This window comes from Echeneis naucrates, chromosome 1 (genome assembly GCF_900963305.1).
Source record: "Echeneis naucrates chromosome 1, fEcheNa1.1, whole genome shotgun sequence".
In the NCBI taxonomy this organism is placed as follows: domain Eukaryota; kingdom Metazoa; phylum Chordata; class Actinopteri; order Carangiformes; family Echeneidae; genus Echeneis; species Echeneis naucrates.
The window spans coordinates 8869386-8887124 of NC_042511.1; the positions used below are offsets into that span (position 1 = coordinate 8869386).

The window sequence follows — 17739 nt, forward strand, 5'->3', positions numbered from 1 at the left end:
TTAAACGTTTTTACTACTTCTTCTAAAAAGGTGGTTTCTCTGACTTCAGCTCCATCCTCCCCGGTCTGTCACGTACAAATCTGCCGCCGCCATTTTGAAAGGTGTTGGAGCTTCCGTCCCCACGTGAGGAGGAAGTGAGTGCGGAGAGAAAACGGAGCAATCGAGCGGAGCAGCCGAAGCAGCCGAGCCGGGGCCATCACTCAGCTCTACTCGTCTGGACTACCCGGGCTAACTTTAGCTACATGTGCTGAGGTCGAGGAGGAAACTGATCTCCACCGCCACAATGCCGACAGTTACTTTACCGCCGAAAGAGAACGCTCTGTTCAAGAGGATTCTGGTGAGTGGGCAGTTAGAGAGCCGTTTAACGGCCGCGGCGGCTCGCACCGACCGGGGACGGACCGGACGGTCCGTCGGTCGGTGTCAGTGTGGCTCTCCGGTGTTAGCGTTAGCTTTCGGCTGGTTAGCAAAATGGCATCATTGAATGGGTTAACCAGCCCGGCCCTGATGTGCGCTGTCACTGTAACGTAAAGCTAAAATGGTTGTTCATGACATGTGTGGTCATTCGGAAACACGTTTTCATGTCGATTGAGATGCCGCACTTGTGAAAATGGAAAATAAACGTTTTTCCTGGTTTATGTAGCCGCACTTAGGCAGTTGGTAAAGACAGGCCTCACCGCCTGTCAAACACAACAACCGACAACTTAGCGTTCATGCTAGGTCCCACGATGGCTAACTCGTTAGCCTCTGCAACAGTCGTGCATGGTATTAATTTGGCGTCTTTATCTGCTTTTATAATTGTTGCAGCGTTTGTTTTGCTGTTAGCACAGTGCTAGTCCCGTTTTTGTACCGGCATCTACCTGTACGTTTATTTGGTGCCAGGCCTGGGCCACGTTAACGTGCCATCCGAGCTCACCCCACTGGCTGGCCATTTGACGTTAGCTAATCGGCTAACGCTATGTTGGGATAGCGGACTTTAGGCAATTGTCAGGCTTAATCTGTGTGTGTGTGGGACCTCGGCCTGTGCACGTGAACGCCATCGCTCAGGTTAAGGGGAGGTCAAACTGCGAGCGCACGTGTGAAGACGAGGGAATTTCTATTTTATTTATTTATTTATTTTTTGGGAAGGGAGGGGGGGGGTGATTGTGTCAGCAAATCTGAATCTGCTTCAGGCCTGCTTTGCACTGGCAGCTAGCAACCCACCCATGCATCCGTCCATCCATCCATGCATCCGTCCATCCACCCGTCCCTCTCTTCCGTGTTTGAGTCCTCGGGTCGCCCCGCAGTTTGCTCTCTGCTCAGGGTGCTGTAGATCACAGTAATGGTTGAACAGGTGTGGAACGAGTTTCTAATTTCTACATTGACAGAAAACGACCCGTTTGCAGTAAAAACTAACCCGCTGTAATGAAGTCCACGCTGCCATGCTTGTGGTTGTGTTGCTAATCGTCTCTGCTTGGACATCCCGCTTCGCACTTTCCAGGAACTGTGTGTGCTGTTGGCAGCGAGCAGCTGATTGTCTCTTACTGCTTCAGATCAACATCACTTGTCTTGCGCTTCTCAGAGAGTTGGTGGATGTTTATGAACATTTTGGCGGAGGACTGACTTTCAGTTGTTCCTACCTCTGCAGTCAGAACAGACCAATGACCTGCACGGAATTACTGAGAATTTTTTTGTTGCTGCGAATAAGGTGTGGGACTGTTGTTCAGTTTGGTCTTTGCTTTATTTCCTGTAAGATGTCTAGTGTCAAATAATTAGATGAATATTATCATTTAGAGACATTTAAATGAAAAACACCATTATCATAATTATTGAACTCTTTACTGCATTTGGAGCTTCTGTGGGCTGGCAGATTCCTCTGGTAGCTTGAAATTCTGCATGAGCATCCGGAGGATTTTGGTGGATTAATAGAATCTGCTTCTGGTCAATATAATTGTACAAAAATAAATAAGAACTGAAGATCAGAACCAGGTTTGTTTTCAGAAAAAAAAGTCAGAAATAATTTCATGAGGTGGAGATGGTTGTGTGAATAAGATGTCTGTCATTAACCTTTCTGCATCAGGATGCGATGTGAAACTTGTAACATTTTTCTCCCTGGCTGGAGTTGGGAGGTGACCACACCCCTCTTTATTTTTGCTTTCCCAGACTGAGTGCCCAAATGCATTAGTAGAAGTTGGCGGTTTTCCAATTTCTGGTTGCCAGTGGAGTTGGACGCATTTTCATTTTGCTCATTCAGAGACAGGGGAGGAGGCTTTTCCTTTTAGCTGACCCTAAAGTTGGATCTCGGACCAGTAATATTTTCAAGAAAGCGCTAGTCCTCAGATTTTATTGCAGTCAAGTTTTTCTTTTCTTTCTTTTTTGCATGAGAAGACTTTAAAGAAGAATGCACAGCATCCAATCAAATGCTTCTAAGTTGCTTTAACAAATAATAAACCTTTACTATAGAAAGACAATAAATAAAACCCCACTTTGGCACTTCCCTTCAGTCACACATCAATTGTTGTGTTCTCTTTATGTCCTGATTCAAAGGCTGAGTGTAGTGCCATGTGATCAGACTGAATAGGTGTAATTCTTCTAAAGGTACATTCAGGTATCTCATTAAATTTTGCTGTTATCTGTAGGCCACTGGCAAAGAGGAGTCCCTTCTGGTTTTTGGTTGGTCATTCGGTGTATTGTTAGACAAGATCAGTCCAGAAACCTTTAGAGTCTGACAGTTGGACCAGAAACGATTTGTCCAGGACTGTCTAGATGTAACATGGGTGTGTTTGTGAAGCTAAGATGTTTCTAAAAGTTTTAAGTGTAAAAGAACTTGTGTATATAAAAATCTTAACTTAGCTACAACCCGACCACAACAATCTTCTTTCACTGCCTTCCCTCCAATTTGTCATGAATGTAACATCAGTACTTTGGAGCTAATGTTTTCCCAAAATCCAGTGTTTTCCCCCATGGCTCCTAACAGCAAGCCCTGCAGCTTAGAGCCACTGCTCTGAAACATTCCCTCTCTAACTCAGGGGGCTGAGTTATTTTGGGTGAGGTAAAGAACATGCTGGATAAGCACAGCTGCTGGTGTTAATGTTGCTAAATTTACATTAAATGTGTGCTACAGTATCAGTATACTTGTACTTCTGCACTTCTGGCTGCAAATTGTCCATTGTTAGCTCGTATTGAAAGTGTAATGTGTTACAATGATGAATTTGGTTGGTTTTTCTCTATAATAATACAACAATACAACACAATAACTGAAGTTGAGAGTGATGGGAATTTTCTTTTTAATTTTGTAACTAACAGATATTTCAGACTGTTAACTTAAATAGCAGGTCTTTTGGTCTCTCTCACTCATTCTGAATAAAAGGAAATAAAAAGTGGTGCCACTGCTCTCAGGTGAGGAGTAATAAATCTGTCCTAATCAAAGATGAATGATTATTATTGATGGCCTTTACAAACTGATCTTTTACTTGCAGTGGAGAGCTGTTGCACTCCTGGTGTGCCTGTACATATGCAAACCAATGCCTGTTCAGTGTAAATGTGACAGGCACACATTTGTATATACAAGATTTAAACTGTCCTGCACACTTTTAGCCACCAGTGATTGATTAGTGCAACTCCAGTTTGAAATCAGCTTCTTTGCCAGTATACTTCACAATGCACAATGTGCTTCTTCCTCCTCTTCTTCCTCCAAGGAAACACCATAATGCAAAAGAGGCATTGCCACTTATAGTGTAGTCAATCCAGTGAAATTACAGGATCTGTAACTGAACTCTTTCAAGTGTTATCTGCCGCTACATTTCTTAATCAGTGGTTTGACATATTTTTCAATGCATTGGCTGCACTTCTTGATTTAAATAGACTGGCATGGGGTTAGGGGACGCCTGATACATTGTTGGCATTTCTCAAAATGTTAATGACAATGAAACCACAGATCATCCACTCTAAACACTGTGAGTGGGTCCTGTGCTGTTTATGTATTTTTCCTTAGGGGGACAAGGATTTATTTCCATAGACTTGATGCAAAGCTGAGACCTTGTGCATGCTTGTTAAGATGGTGATTACAGGGTAAATCGGGGCAATTATGTGCTTAGCTTTGCCAAATAGTTTCACTAATTCAGTAATGCGTTTGGTTCAGTGTTTTCACTTGATTCATTGGGCACTTCATTCTGCATATAAAGAAAGTAAATAAGATGCTTGTGAAAGGGTGGTTCCATTGATACATGATGGCTGCATCTGTGGACACATGCCTCTAAATGTATCCATTTTCCCCTCACACTTCTGAGGAGGTTTCTTTTCATACACTTTTGTTTCACTTTATCCTTTATTTGAAAAGGTCAGTCAGAGTGCAGTATGTAGGTAAAGAAACTGACGGGCCATATTTCCAATGTTCTCTACCCCAACCCAACAACTGTCATAATCCTTCACATAGCTCAACAGTGAATTACTTGCAATTTCACAACTGACCTTGGCACCAGTCTGTGATGTTGACCCCCCTTTTTTACCATTCGGGAAGTCAATGGTGGGGCAAGTGTCATTTGCCGGCTTAACTGTCACTCTCTCTCTCTCTCATGCCCAGATAGTAAGTATCTCCCCTGACAGTCATCAGCTTAAAAACAGAAGTGGTGTACTGTATGAGCTAAATATAACTTGGGCTAAAAGGCTGATAATCTCTTAATGCAGTTTGGAACTATGAGTTTAACTGTTATTTGCAGAAATTTGTTAATGTGAAAATGAGATCAGCTGTGAAATACTTCTAATATGCTTTGTAATTTTATTTATTTATTTATTTATTACAGCTTAGCTTTTTCTAGACAGTGCCTAATTTGATGACACCTGGCTTTAGGTCACTGCAGACAAGTTTGTGTTTGTGAAAGAATCAAGTAAATCCTGCTAAACTAACCTTGTTGGGCTGAGGTCGTGTTAAAATTCTTCCATCTCATTCGATTACTTACTGTTTTCTCTCGACCTAATATGACTTGTCTTGTTTTCCTTTTGACAGCGATGTTACGAACACAAACAGTACAGAAATGGACTCAAGTTCTGCAAACAAATCCTGTCCAACCCCAAGTTTGCAGAGCATGGAGGTAAGTAGCAGAACTGTAGATGCATGGGACCTAGAGCTTTCATTCAGTGTGTCCCTCACCATCTCCTGCCCCCTTGTCTCCCTTTCAGAGACCCTGGCGATGAAGGGCTTGACCCTGAACTGTCTGGGGAAAAAGGAGGAGGCTTACGACCTGGTGAGAAGAGGCCTGCGTAACGACCTCAGGAGCCATGTCTGTATCCTTACACGGTCATATCACACAGGTTTTCTGGTGTGCTGGTGAAGCTCCTGTCCCTTCTAATTTTCAGCAGTGTCTTGTGTAAAACAGGCAAGTGTGTGTGTGTGTGTGTGTGTGTGTGTGTGTGTGTGTGTGTGTCCGTGTCCATGCTGCTATGTCCATGTGTGTTGCCCCAGGTCCCAGAGATGGTTCACATTGTGTAGAGGCGCTCTAGTTTCTGTGGAGCACAGTCAGCACATCCTTCCTCTGTTACTCTTTTTCTCTGACTTCCAGGCCAGAGAGAGATGTGTGCACACTTTCAACAGATAAATGCTATCTGAGTTCAAACCCTGACCAAAGTCAACGCATCTGAGCAGATTAATGGCTGTCATTTCAGTGTCACCTGTCATTTGTTATCTTAGGACTGTGGCAAAAACGCATTTATTTTGGAATATATATATATATATATATATGCTGTATTCCTTTAGACACCACAGGCTTGAAGGGCCACAACATGTTACCACACATTCACCGATGATAGTTTATTATATTTTTTTAAATTAAAATGTATTGCTTTCATAACAAATTGGTAGGCAACTGAGATGTATTTTTCAAAGTCTGTTGCAGATTCTAGAGAGGAAAGTAAATTTAGTCAATACTAGTGTTGTTTGTAGATTTTGGTGTCATTCAAATATTCACTCAAATGACTTGTTGATTGAAGCATTTTCCCTCTGCCGTTCTGAAACAGATGACAGAGGCAGCATCACATGCTATGACTAGTTAACTTTTCTGTTTGTCTAACAGCAGCATGAGGTCTGTCATTAGCAAGCAAACACTGAAAACTCTAACAGCTTTTCACCTGAAATTCTGAGTTGGTTTCGAACTCCTGGATGTATGTAAAAGTTGTGTTTAATGAAACGTCTGGCAAAACATGGGATACAGTTTGACATCCACTACTGCCGTGGTTAAGGCTGCATTGTTTTATTCACTCTTATCTTCTACCGCTGATCTGTTTCTGAGTCACGGTGGTCGTTGGAGCCAATCTCAGCTCACATTGGACGAGGGCAGGCACACCCTAGACAGGTCGCGAATGCGTTGTTTTATTTAGCCATGTATTTGAGAATAATTTCAAAAAAACAACTACAGTGTTGCCTGAAGGCCAAAAAAATCTTAAGGAAGATTTTGTTAATATCATATTTTGCTTTTTGTTTGAAGAATTATTTTATGGCATTATTTGATTTCACTGTGATAGAAACAGTGAAAGAGACAGGACAGTCAGACAGAGAGAGGGAATGACAGGCAGCACAAAGGCTCAGGTGAGACTTGAACCTGAGCTTTTTTTTATGTCTTGGTTCAGGTCTTGCTGCTATTTTTAAATATGTTTTGATATTACAATCTATTACCAATATTAGCTCTCCCTCTAATCTGAGTTTAATAACATCACTTGGTGTGGACCAACTTTGTATGCTCCTTAACTTTCTGTGTGTCCCAGGCTGGCATGTTTATGGCCTCCTGCAGCGCTCGGACAAGAAGTATGATGAAGCCATCAAGTGTTACCGCAATGCTCTGAAGTGGGACAAGGACAACCTGCAGATCCTCCGAGACCTGTCCCTGCTTCAGATCCAGATGAGAGACCTGGAGGGCTACAGGGTGAGGACTCACGAAGGGTGAACAGGGTGTATGTGGTTGCGTAATGACTCTGCTTTGGATCAGCATAATGAGAGGGAGGAAAAAAGTGAAGGCAGATTTTAGAAATATGGCACATTTTCATTATAATACAAGAACAAAACAGGCTGAAACAATTTGTGGTTTAAGAACTTTCCTTAGCGCACACACTCCCATCTGTCGCTCTGCCTAGTCCTGGGCGCAGTATGGTGCTGATTTGGAGAGGACGCAGTGTGTCAGCAGGCACATATCGTGTTGCAATCAGTTTTTACAATGTAGAACAGTTCTCTGGGGACACAGCCTGGGATTTAGATGCTTATTTAGTGCAAGGTACGAAATGGTAAGCTGTACGTCTCATAGAAATGTTCCGAAGTGAATGGGAAAGGAGTGGGGCCATTTATCTTAGCCAACTAGAAACATCCTGACCTGAGATCAGCAAAATTGCTCCTCTTCACTTGGTGTTGTCAACCTAGCCCCAGCCAAACATCACATTTTCAGGTAAATTCTTAGCCAAATAAACCAATATTAACTTTTTTTTTTTTTTTAAACTACAGGAGACACGGTATCAACTGTTGCAGCTGCGTCCAGCTCAGCGGGCTTCCTGGATTGGCTATGCCATTGCCTATCATCTTCTGGAAGACTACGAAATGGCTGCAAAGATCATTGAGGAGTTTAGGAAAACACAGCAGGTGGGTCACTGTGACAGAAATGAGAATCTGGTTTAGCAAAGGGCTGTAAACACAGACCTGTGAAGCAGCACACTGCAGTGTTGATGAATGAGGGTTGCGCACATTTCCTGTCATGTTGTAGGTGTCTGCCTTACAGGCTGAATCAGAGTTGTAGTATGTGTTGTGGCCAGCCACTCTTTGTCTTAAAGGAGTTTAAAATATAGGTGTTGTCTGTCATTTCTGCATCGCTCTCAATCACAATAGAGTGCTCTCACTCGCTCTCTGGTATGATCCTGATAAGACGTGTTGGCTTCCTGTCTTTGTGCTAACTTTGTGATACCTTGAAATGGTGGGAGAAGATAAATGCATATATATGCTGAGTTTCCTGAGCAGCAAATATGTAGGAGTCCGCTCAGTGAATTCAGTGTTTTCTTATTGTTTATTGTCTTGTAAATAATGTCAGTGGTACTGAAGCTTTGTTCAGACATACACCTCTTTATATTAAACCAATAGCAGCTTAACAGTTTTGTCTCAATAAGCACTCGGGAACTGATATGTCAAAGTTGCAACAAGAATCTGGCGAGCTAGTGTCTTTATGTAACTCAGCAATGCATGAGCAGAATCTGATTACCCACTGACTGACACTAACGCTGCTGCAGCACACCATGCACAGATGACACACTAATCTTGTCACAGAAATAAAGCAACTATGTCAGTTTTCATCTCTTATTAGGAGCAAAACTTTTGCAGCTGCATTCATAATTGGATCAACAGTCCCTCCCTATATTTTCAGTGTGTGTTCAAGTCAGCTGTGGATGAATAATTTCATGTTCAGCAAAATCACTGTGGGTACACACACTTACTATCATGTCAATCATTCTGTGAGGTCTTACAAAACAAGACAGCAGAATGAGACTGGTATGAAAGTGAAGTAAACAAGTGTCCCTCGCACTCATAAAGACTCTAACACCAAATCAAAGAATGAAATCCAGCAATGTGATAAAAGGGAAACTGCTGCTCTTCCACCATATTGTTCTGTAGTGGAACACATTCTATAGCTGAAAAGGATGTAACATCTCTTTGTCCTTTGTCCAGACATCTCCAGACAAAGTTGACTACGAATACAGCGAGCTGCTTCTGTACCAGAACCAGGTTCTGAGAGAGGCAGGCCTGTACAAGGAGGCTCTGGAGCATCTGTCCAACTATGAAAAGCAGATCTGTGACAAACTGGCAGTGGAGGAGACACGAGGTTGGTCTCTCCAATTCATACACAAGCTCTTTTGTTTGGAAGAATATATATGTGTGGACTTAATCAACTAGAATTTTCTTGAATGTGATGAAAGTTCCTCTCTGGGCATGTGTAAACTTATCAAAGTGCTCTGATATGGTAAATGTTCGGTGTCACATGTTTGCCTTGAACCTCTGATCTGTGAGCTCATCTATGTTCATTTCTTCATGTAAAATCTGGTTCAGGTTTATGCTCTGGCCGCTGTGTGTGCTATAGGTTGACAGATGACAGATGTATCCTGTTGTAACCATCTTGACACTCTTCTGAGACTCTACTACATGTTTGAGACGCAATCAGACCAGCGGTTCAGCGATCAGCAGATGTTTGAGAGCAGTGTACCACAAACAACATTTGTTAATGATTGTGTTCATGCAAACTCCCAGACTCTGACTATGTGGACTCAGAAGCCCCTCGACCCTGAAAGTTGACAGAACTTTTTTTTATTATTATTATTATTTATTTTATTTTTTTTATGAATCCCTGACATTCTGAATCATTTGACAGTGTCAAAATGCATAGGCTCTGCCTCATCATTGTATTCATGTCTTTAAATAAATAACAGGACATGATCGAGTTAACAAGGTTAAACAATTCATTTTCATCGTAGGAGAATTACAAGTTGACTGTTGGCTTTTTGTGTTGTTGTCTTTACCCATTGCTCTCCTGTTGCTATGTACAAGCTGCATTTCACTGAGGCAATGCTGATACTGGCCTGAATTTGCTTTTTAATTGTCTATATATTCCAATTAATTCATTTTATGTTTGTTGGTTGAATCTGACCAGCTTCTAAACAATTTGGACGTTTTCTCAGAATTTAGAGCTCCTCTTCTCATGCTTCTGTAGGAGAGTTGCTGTTGAAGTTGGAGCGTCTAGAAGAAGCTACAGAAGTCTACCGTCGTCTGCAGGAGAGGAACCCAGAGAACTGGTCCTATTACCATGGCCTGGAGAATGCCCTGAAACCAAGTAAGAAATGCTTTTCCTAGCAGCATCATCTATCTGTCCCTGACCGTTGAAATGTCGGCACAGGCCAGCTGCCATAACTGTACTGACTGTTTACATTTTTCCAGACAGCGTAGAGGAGAGACACAAGATCTACGAGGACGCCTGGGAGAAGTTTCCAAAGGGACTTGTTCCTCGTCGGCTACCCCTCAACTTCCTCTCTGGTGTGACCAATAATACATCTTCTCCCCAACCTCAATTAAAATTTTTGACCATAGGCTTTGTTTGTGGCTTTCGTTTGTATTCACATTTGACCCCTCACCATTGTTTTTTTTTTTTTTTTTTTTTTTTTGGGGGGGGGGGGGTTTATTTCTTTATTTTTAAAATCATCAAATAAACATGAATGAAGTAATTTAAAGTTTCTGATCCCGTTTGTCCACAGGTGAGAAGTTCAGAGAGTGTCTGGACCGGTACCTGAGGATGAACTTCAGTAAAGGCTGTCCGCCTGTCTTCACCACACTCAAATCACTGTACAACGACAAAGAAAAGGTGACAACAATGCAGCCGCAGATGTGTCCTGACTGATCTGAATCACAGTGATGCTTTGTCCTCACTTCACTTGAAACCAACTGACATGGTGCACTGAAGGAAGTGAGGCCAAACCAAAGAAAATACTAGTGACACTAGTTAGTCTGAAATATTCATTTCTTATCGCAGATGAAGTAAATAACTTTGTTCCATTTCTGTTTCTGTAGGTGGCAATAATAGAGGAGTTGGTGGTCAGCTATGAAACTTCATTAAAAAGCTGTAGAATGTTCTGCCAGAACGGTGAGGAGATGAGGATGAATTTTTATATATATATATATATATATATATATATACAGCAATTTAATTTTTATTCCCTGGAAAGACTGTTATTGTTAGTTTAAATGGTGCAGTCTTAAAATGTACAACCCTGAAGGCTGAAACTTTTCACTGTCTCAGATGATGGGAAGGAGGAGCCACCAACCACGTTGCTCTGGGTGCAGTACTTCCTGGCACAGCATTATGACATAATTGGCCAACAGACACTCGCTTTAGAATACATCAACACAGCCATTGAGAGCACACCTACACTTATTGAACTCTTCCTTATCAAAGCCAAGATTTACAAGGTAACATCCTGACATTTGTTTGTTTGTTTGTTTGTTGTGTAAAGAGTTGTGTATCTCAATTTCTGTCCTGTGTCGTGACTTTTGCATTGCCTCCCACAGCATGCTGGGAACATCAGAGAGGCCGCTCAGTGGATGGATGAGGCTCAGGCTCTGGACACCGCCGACAGATTCATCAACTCCAAGTGTGCCAAGTACATGCTGAAGGCTGGCATGATCAAAGAAGCTGAGGAAATGTGCTCCAAGTTTACACGGGTGAGAAAACTACGACTGACAATCTGAGGTAGACTTCTGACATACATTATAGATGTGTTTCCTGCTGGGTCTGTTCAAGACCAGGTATACTCAGGCAAGATTGCACACCGCAAAGTGACGACAATTATACTTTTTTTTTTTAACTTCAGTTCATGGCTGTAAACTTGAGTAAAAAGAAACTGAAAATCCTAGCAGTTTTGATTTTCCTTTGGGAATATACTGGAAGTTAAATTAGAGTTTCAGTATTCAGCGGCACGTAGTGTGTGTTTTTAACAGAAATTGTTGCTCTGTTGGTATGTTGATTTTGTATTTTGCAAGAGCCAGTTTTAGTTTTCTTATTCCAGGTAAACTAAAACTGGTTCTCAAAAAGGGATCTTGGCAGTCCATGGGTCCATGAGTGCGTTCTTGGGGGTCCAAAGCAAAAAAGAGGCAGAATTTGAAATAGCCAAGTAAAAATAATACAATGCTGAATAGACTATTAACGTCCGTCATAAAACCATTATCAGCCCTGCCTTAAGGTGAAATGAGATACAAATGCATTCACATTCAGTCTAAACCCAAACGAGCTGGATCTTGAGTTTTGGAAAGCTGGATAAGATAATTTGAATCATGAATGTGAATAAAAACCTGGTATTAAATTTCAAAGCAACCGTTATTTACTTTGCTTGTTTTCACTCTGTTTGTCCAGGAGGGGGCGTCAGCTGTGGAGAATCTGAATGAGATGCAGTGTATGTGGTTCCAGACGGAATGTGCACTTGCCTATAAGGGTATGAACAAGTTTGGCGAGGCCCTGAAGAAATGCCACGAAATAGAAAGGGTCAGTACTTCAAGTCTGGGATTATTTTGAAGCCATTTTGGATGATCTTTATCAGATGCATCGTTTTTGATAAATTCTCCCTCGTCTTCTCCCACCAGCATTTTGTGGAGATCACAGACGATCAGTTTGATTTCCACACCTACTGCATGAGGAAGATGACGCTACGCTCCTACGTGGACCTGTTGAAGCTGGAGGACGTACTCAGAATGCATCCCTTCTACTACAAGGCTGCCATCACCGCCATCCAGATATACCTGAGCCTCCACGACAACCCCCTAACTGATGACAGCAAGGAGCTTCAGGCTGACACTGGTGAGAGGATGGTTACTAGGACTTGTTTTTATATTCTTTAGATTAGCACAACTGAACAGAACTGTCAAATTGTAAATGTTCTGCTGGTCACAGAAAAGGACGAAAAGTTTATCCATCATTCATTCGGCTCATCGTTTTTTTTTACAGCAAATCTTTCTGACAAAGAGCTGAAGAAGCTGAGGAATAAGCAGCGGAGAGCACAGAAAAAGGCCCAACTGGAGGAGGAGAAGAAGAATGCAGAGAAGGAGAAGCAGCTAAAGAACCAGAAGAAGAAAAAGGAGGACGATGACGAGGAGATCGGAGGGCCCAAAGAGGAGCTTGTTCCTGACAAGCTTGTCAAGGTTAGTGTTGGAAAGGAGCCGGCAGGCTCCTGTTGAAAGGTTTTTTTTTTGTTTTTTTGTTTTTTAAATTCAGCATCCTTTTATTTTTGACTTTTACAGGTAGAAAATCCACTGGAAGAAGCCGTCAAGTTCCTGATGCCTCTCAAACATCTGGTCAAGGACAAAATTGACACGCACCTACTGGCTTTTGAGATCTACTTCAGGAAAGGTTGGCATGGGGGTGTTGATTCTTAAAGTCAATTCACTTACTGAACTCCTTTTGTTGTCTTCTTGTTGATCCATCACTTACTTTTTGATTTCTCTTTCTCTCGATTACAATAACTCTCAGAAAAATACCTGCTAATGCTCCAATCAGTGAAGAGAGCGCTGGCCATTGACCCTGACCATCCATGGCTACACCAGTGTCTAGTGCGTTTCTTTAAAGGAGGTGAGACAGGGTGATCGTTTGCACCTTTAACGCCAACGCAAATACACCGCCAGCTTTCCCACCCAGTGCCTCTTGTCCTCGACACACCTCCCAGCGTTTCCTTTTTTTTCCCCTCCTCCTCCAGTCTCAGAGAGCAAGGAGCTGCCGGAGGTGGTCAGGACTGTGCTGAAGCAGGAGATCACCCGACTGTTTGGAGACAGCAATGCTAAGAGCTTCAACCAGGCCTACCTCACCAAGCACTCCGACTCCATACCACACCGACTGGCTGGTAGGACGCACATAATGCTGGCCAGAAGCACAAATGCAGATCAGCTGTCTGACATGATGTCTCCTTTACACAGAGAGTTCAGCATCTGATAAAACAGATGCATAAAATTCAAATAATAAATACAATTCAAAAAGATAAATACATGAGGATATTCTTGTATCTGTTATTTTTTTTAATTTATTTTAAGATCTTGAACTAAATACTAAAGACCCTCTATTATATTGTACTACTATACTATATTCCAAAAAATCATTTTAAAGTTTTTGAAAGGGGTGAATTTTATTTTTATATATATATATATATATTTTTTTTTTTTTTTTTTTTTTTTCCCTCTCTCTCTCTCTCATATCCCCTCTTGCTAACACATTCTTCTCTCCCCCTGCAGCTGCCAAGATGATGGTGTATTTGGACTCATCGACAGAGTCGAAGGCAGCAGAGTTGGCCACTGCACTAGACGAGTCGCTCAACAACAGAACTATACAGGTGTGTGTGAGAGAGTGAGAGACGGATTACACTCATCAGTACGTTTAGCAGCTGGAACCATCCAATATGTTCTACACTTTCATTCCATTCCAGAGTTTATACTAAGCTACTGTACGTTAGTGTGAACAGCTCAGGGGTGATGAAGGTGGACTGTGAATGAGAGGAGTTTTTCTGTCCCTTCCTCACACCAGATCTGCACTGAGGTCCTGGAGTGTCTCCGCAGCGCCGTCCTGGGCGACTGTAAAGAGCGCGTGGAGGCGTACCGTGCCGAGTGTCACAAGCTTTACCCCTACACGTTAGCTTTCATGCCCCCTGGATATGAGGAGAACACCAAGATCGCCAATGGAGATGTTTCCACGGAAACGGAGGAGCTAGCCAATGAGATGTGAGCACGACAGAACAACAGCGGATGAGAAAAGGAATTGGGCCGAACACGGAGCCTTGTGGTACGCCTGGCAGCCATTTTGTAGAGCCAAACACGGGAGGCGAAAAAAGGTGTTTTGTTCTTTGGCTCATCTTAATTGGGTCTGACTTGGCATGGCTTGGCTCTCTCCCACATGGTGAAAATCAGGACTGTGCGTGAGTTGAGGGCATGTGTGTTTGAGTGTGTGCGCGTGTGTGTGTGAATGCATGTGTGCAGTTGTGTATATTGGGGGTAAAGGGGGGGAAAAGAGGGAGATAACAGAATGGCCATTTTACTTTTTTAATCAAGCTGACAACCATGCTGAATATGAAACTAAACAGTAGTTAATGGCAAACTGTTGGGATAAACTGTGACACGGACTGATGGTTTCCTCAGATGATCAGTAACGGTAACAGCAACCACTCGAGTTTGACTCTGTGCTGCTTCGACACACCTGTCGCATACTGTTCCCTTATTTTAAAAGAAAGGTAATTTAAATGAAAATAGGACATGTCTGTCACTGGGGACCGGAGACTGAGCTGAGTGGATCTGATCCCTGCCAGATCTGTAGGAAGCTGAGAAGGAAGAGTTATTGAGGACCTAAAGTAGAAACAGGACATCCAGTGACCACAGGTGTATCTGTACCTGCTGTAATGCTCCAGTCACCCACAGTTCTACATGTGGCAGTGCAGCGGAGTGTGTGAGGAGGGGCCCATCTCTGCGGGGGGCCACAGTCGAGAGAAAGTGGAGACGGTGCCCTCACATGTGAAGCTTGTTGGTCAGACTGTGCTTCCCTCATTGTTCCTGGTTCATGGAATACGAAATCCTGTCTGTCTGTTATGGAGCAGCGTGTAGCACAGAATAAAGGTTGTGTGTTGTGCTCTGTTTCAAATCCACTGCTACTCTTAACCTTTTTACATATTTCTGAGAGAGTTGGATAGATCTAAGCAATATCACACCCTCCTGTCCTTAATGTGTCCATGAGTCTGCTGCCAGAGTCGCTGGTGTTTCTGCTGTGTTCACTGTTCCTAATGGTTTTATCTGCATTAACACAGAGACTCTGATAGTGGAGGTGGGCGAGCCTCCTCTACATCATATTCACAGGGCTCCTCTCTGCTAATGAATCCGGCTCCTAAAGGTCAGAGTTCAGCATCGAAGCCTGTTGCCCAACAATGACAGAAATGAAAATGTTACAAAGCGACTATAAACACCTGGAATTTATTTTACTTCTTCTGTTCTCCCTTTTTTCCCGATCATTTCTTTTCTTACCCTTTTTCTTCTAATTTGGGATCTAATGTGAAAGTTGAAATTGAGATGGTGATGTACGATATCTCTGGAATTTTGTATTAAAACCAAATGAAAGAAAACAGCTGATGTCTTTGCATCTGTGTATGTGTAGCTGCAGGGAGGGGTGGCACGAATCAGCTTCGACACATCACACACTTGGTCCTCAGATGTAGCTGCTGTAAATAAATAATGATTTTATTGGTGAAAAGGTTTTGTATTTACAGCTGACTCAAGGGCAGATCTGGATCCACTTCAGCTGCTTATTTTTCTCCATGTTCATTCGAGTATATTTTTAAAAAAAACATTTGGTTTTTCTTCAGCTACTTAAAATGCAAATGAGGTTGTACTCATAAATTGGACTCTTTGTACAACGCGTTGGACAAAGATAAGTTGTGTAACTCCTCTGGTTTAGTGCTTCACTGCTGCCTGTTCATCTGTTGTCTCTGCTGCTCACACCAACTCGTAACCTTTTTTCCTTTGAGACATAATTGTAACGTTTTGGGTTTTTTTTTGTTTTTTTTTCCTCTCTGTCATCTTGTTAATTACATGCATGGCCTGAAAATACAAGGTTTCTTTTATTTACAATAACATCTGGCATGTGTAACAACAGAACTTGTATTGGACCGTTCCTTCTCTGTGTGCGACCGGGTCTGAGGATGAAGGTGTAGTGGCAGGTTTTAGCTAAACCAGACTTGTACCAAGTGCTCCGTGAAGCACAGATTCACTCTGCTGTACTCTGTTCAGACTGGGCCTGTGGTCTTCCCGCTGTGATGTTTTGTATCAACACTGGCATAGATCCCAACTGTTAATAAAAAAAAAAAAAAAAAAAAATCCATATATGGATCATTGTTACAACAGGTGTTCTTGGACTGGTCGTCATTTCTGAGAAACTTCATCGTGGGCTAAAAGCTTGTGCATGAGCAGAAAGGAGGATGGTGGCACAGGAGGGGGCTGTTTGCAGCAGGCCGGGGTGAACGGTGACGTTGACATTAATCCGACAGCCACTAGAAGAGTGAAAATGGTGAGAATGTGTTATAATTATCTCAGTCTGTCTTTGACACCACTTGATGTCAAATGAAGTGCAGCTGGGATGTCACGTGTGTGTGTGTGTGTGTGTGTGTGTGTGTGTGGGAAATGAAACCAACTGTTAAACCTACATTCTCTCTAATGACCGTTAGGGGGCAACACCACAGGTTTAAAAAAAAAACAAAAAAAAAAAGTCAGATTGTATTGAAATGTATGGGAAATTGGCCCTACTTCCTGACTTCTTGTGTTAGCTCACTAAATGATTTACTAGAGTTTATGGTGTCAGTTTCTAGTTTCAAAACAACATAACTTTTTTAAAAATCCTTCTCATTTTGAGGGAACTGTTTTTTTTTTTTTTATCAGAATGAAGCTTTTTGAAGTTTGAAAGCTGTGTTTAGACACAAGTGACTGAACAAACTTTATTGTGGCTGAATGAAAAGAAAGAAGTTACAAGTGTTTGACCAATGAAAGGAGCCTTTTAATGGTGAAAGTTGAGCATTACAAAGCAAGAGCAGACGTCATCGTTCATCCATTCACAGATAAAATCCTGATGAAACAATGCATTTTATGGCTTATATTAACATGCTTTGTGAGCACAATAATGACTTTTAAAAGAAAAATGTTTTCAATTGTTTGATTGGGGTCAATTTTCACATGAGGCAATTACTGATTAAAGTGATAAAATTTTCTCTGCTGCAAAAATCATATTTTGTCACAACCAAAAGCAACCAAACATTACCAGTTAACAAATAAAAGTTGTTCAGTTGTCATTATAAATAGAAGTAGAAACAATCTATGTATAATAGAATGTATTCCCAGTACTGTAGTGGTGAAATCATCGCTGATAACTGTAGTTTCTCCAGTGAACATGCAGCTCCAGTGACTGTGTCTCAGTCCTCTTTATTTAAGAAACATTCCAGGTGAAAATACAACAGTTTATCCACAACAGCAAACATCAGGTTAATCAGTGTTGCACATGGTTTTGTGACAAATGTGTCTTATCCTCAGCGAGTTGAGCCCGAGATTTCTGCTAAGAGGCTGTCAGTCACTCAAAGGCTAAGCAAGAACAGATAGCCAGCAGTGCTGACTGTTGTATTCCTGCACCAATCAGGCTCCTCCATCTTCAGCCACTAGTTTTTCCTCTTTGTGGTCGCACTGGGAGCTCTGTA

General features: G+C 42.1%; 1 protein-coding gene across 1 annotated transcript; it reads left to right on the forward strand.

Moving 5' to 3' along the window:
- Positions 1-283: 283 nt before the first annotated feature.
- On the forward strand, positions 284-16357 carry naa15b (N-alpha-acetyltransferase 15, NatA auxiliary subunit b). The gene is made up of 20 exons (XM_029506485.1): positions 284-337; positions 4982-5066; positions 5155-5259; positions 6733-6890; positions 7460-7594; positions 8669-8822; positions 9705-9824; positions 9929-10024; positions 10243-10349; positions 10556-10628; positions 10785-10954; positions 11054-11206; positions 11895-12023; positions 12122-12335; positions 12483-12676; positions 12776-12884; positions 13005-13103; positions 13228-13371; positions 13757-13854; positions 14046-16357. The coding sequence occupies exons 1-20, from the start codon at positions 284-286 to the stop codon at positions 14241-14243; spliced, it is 2595 nt and encodes an 864-aa protein (XP_029362345.1). The 3' UTR covers positions 14244-16357.
- Positions 16358-17739: the final 1382 nt, after the last annotated feature.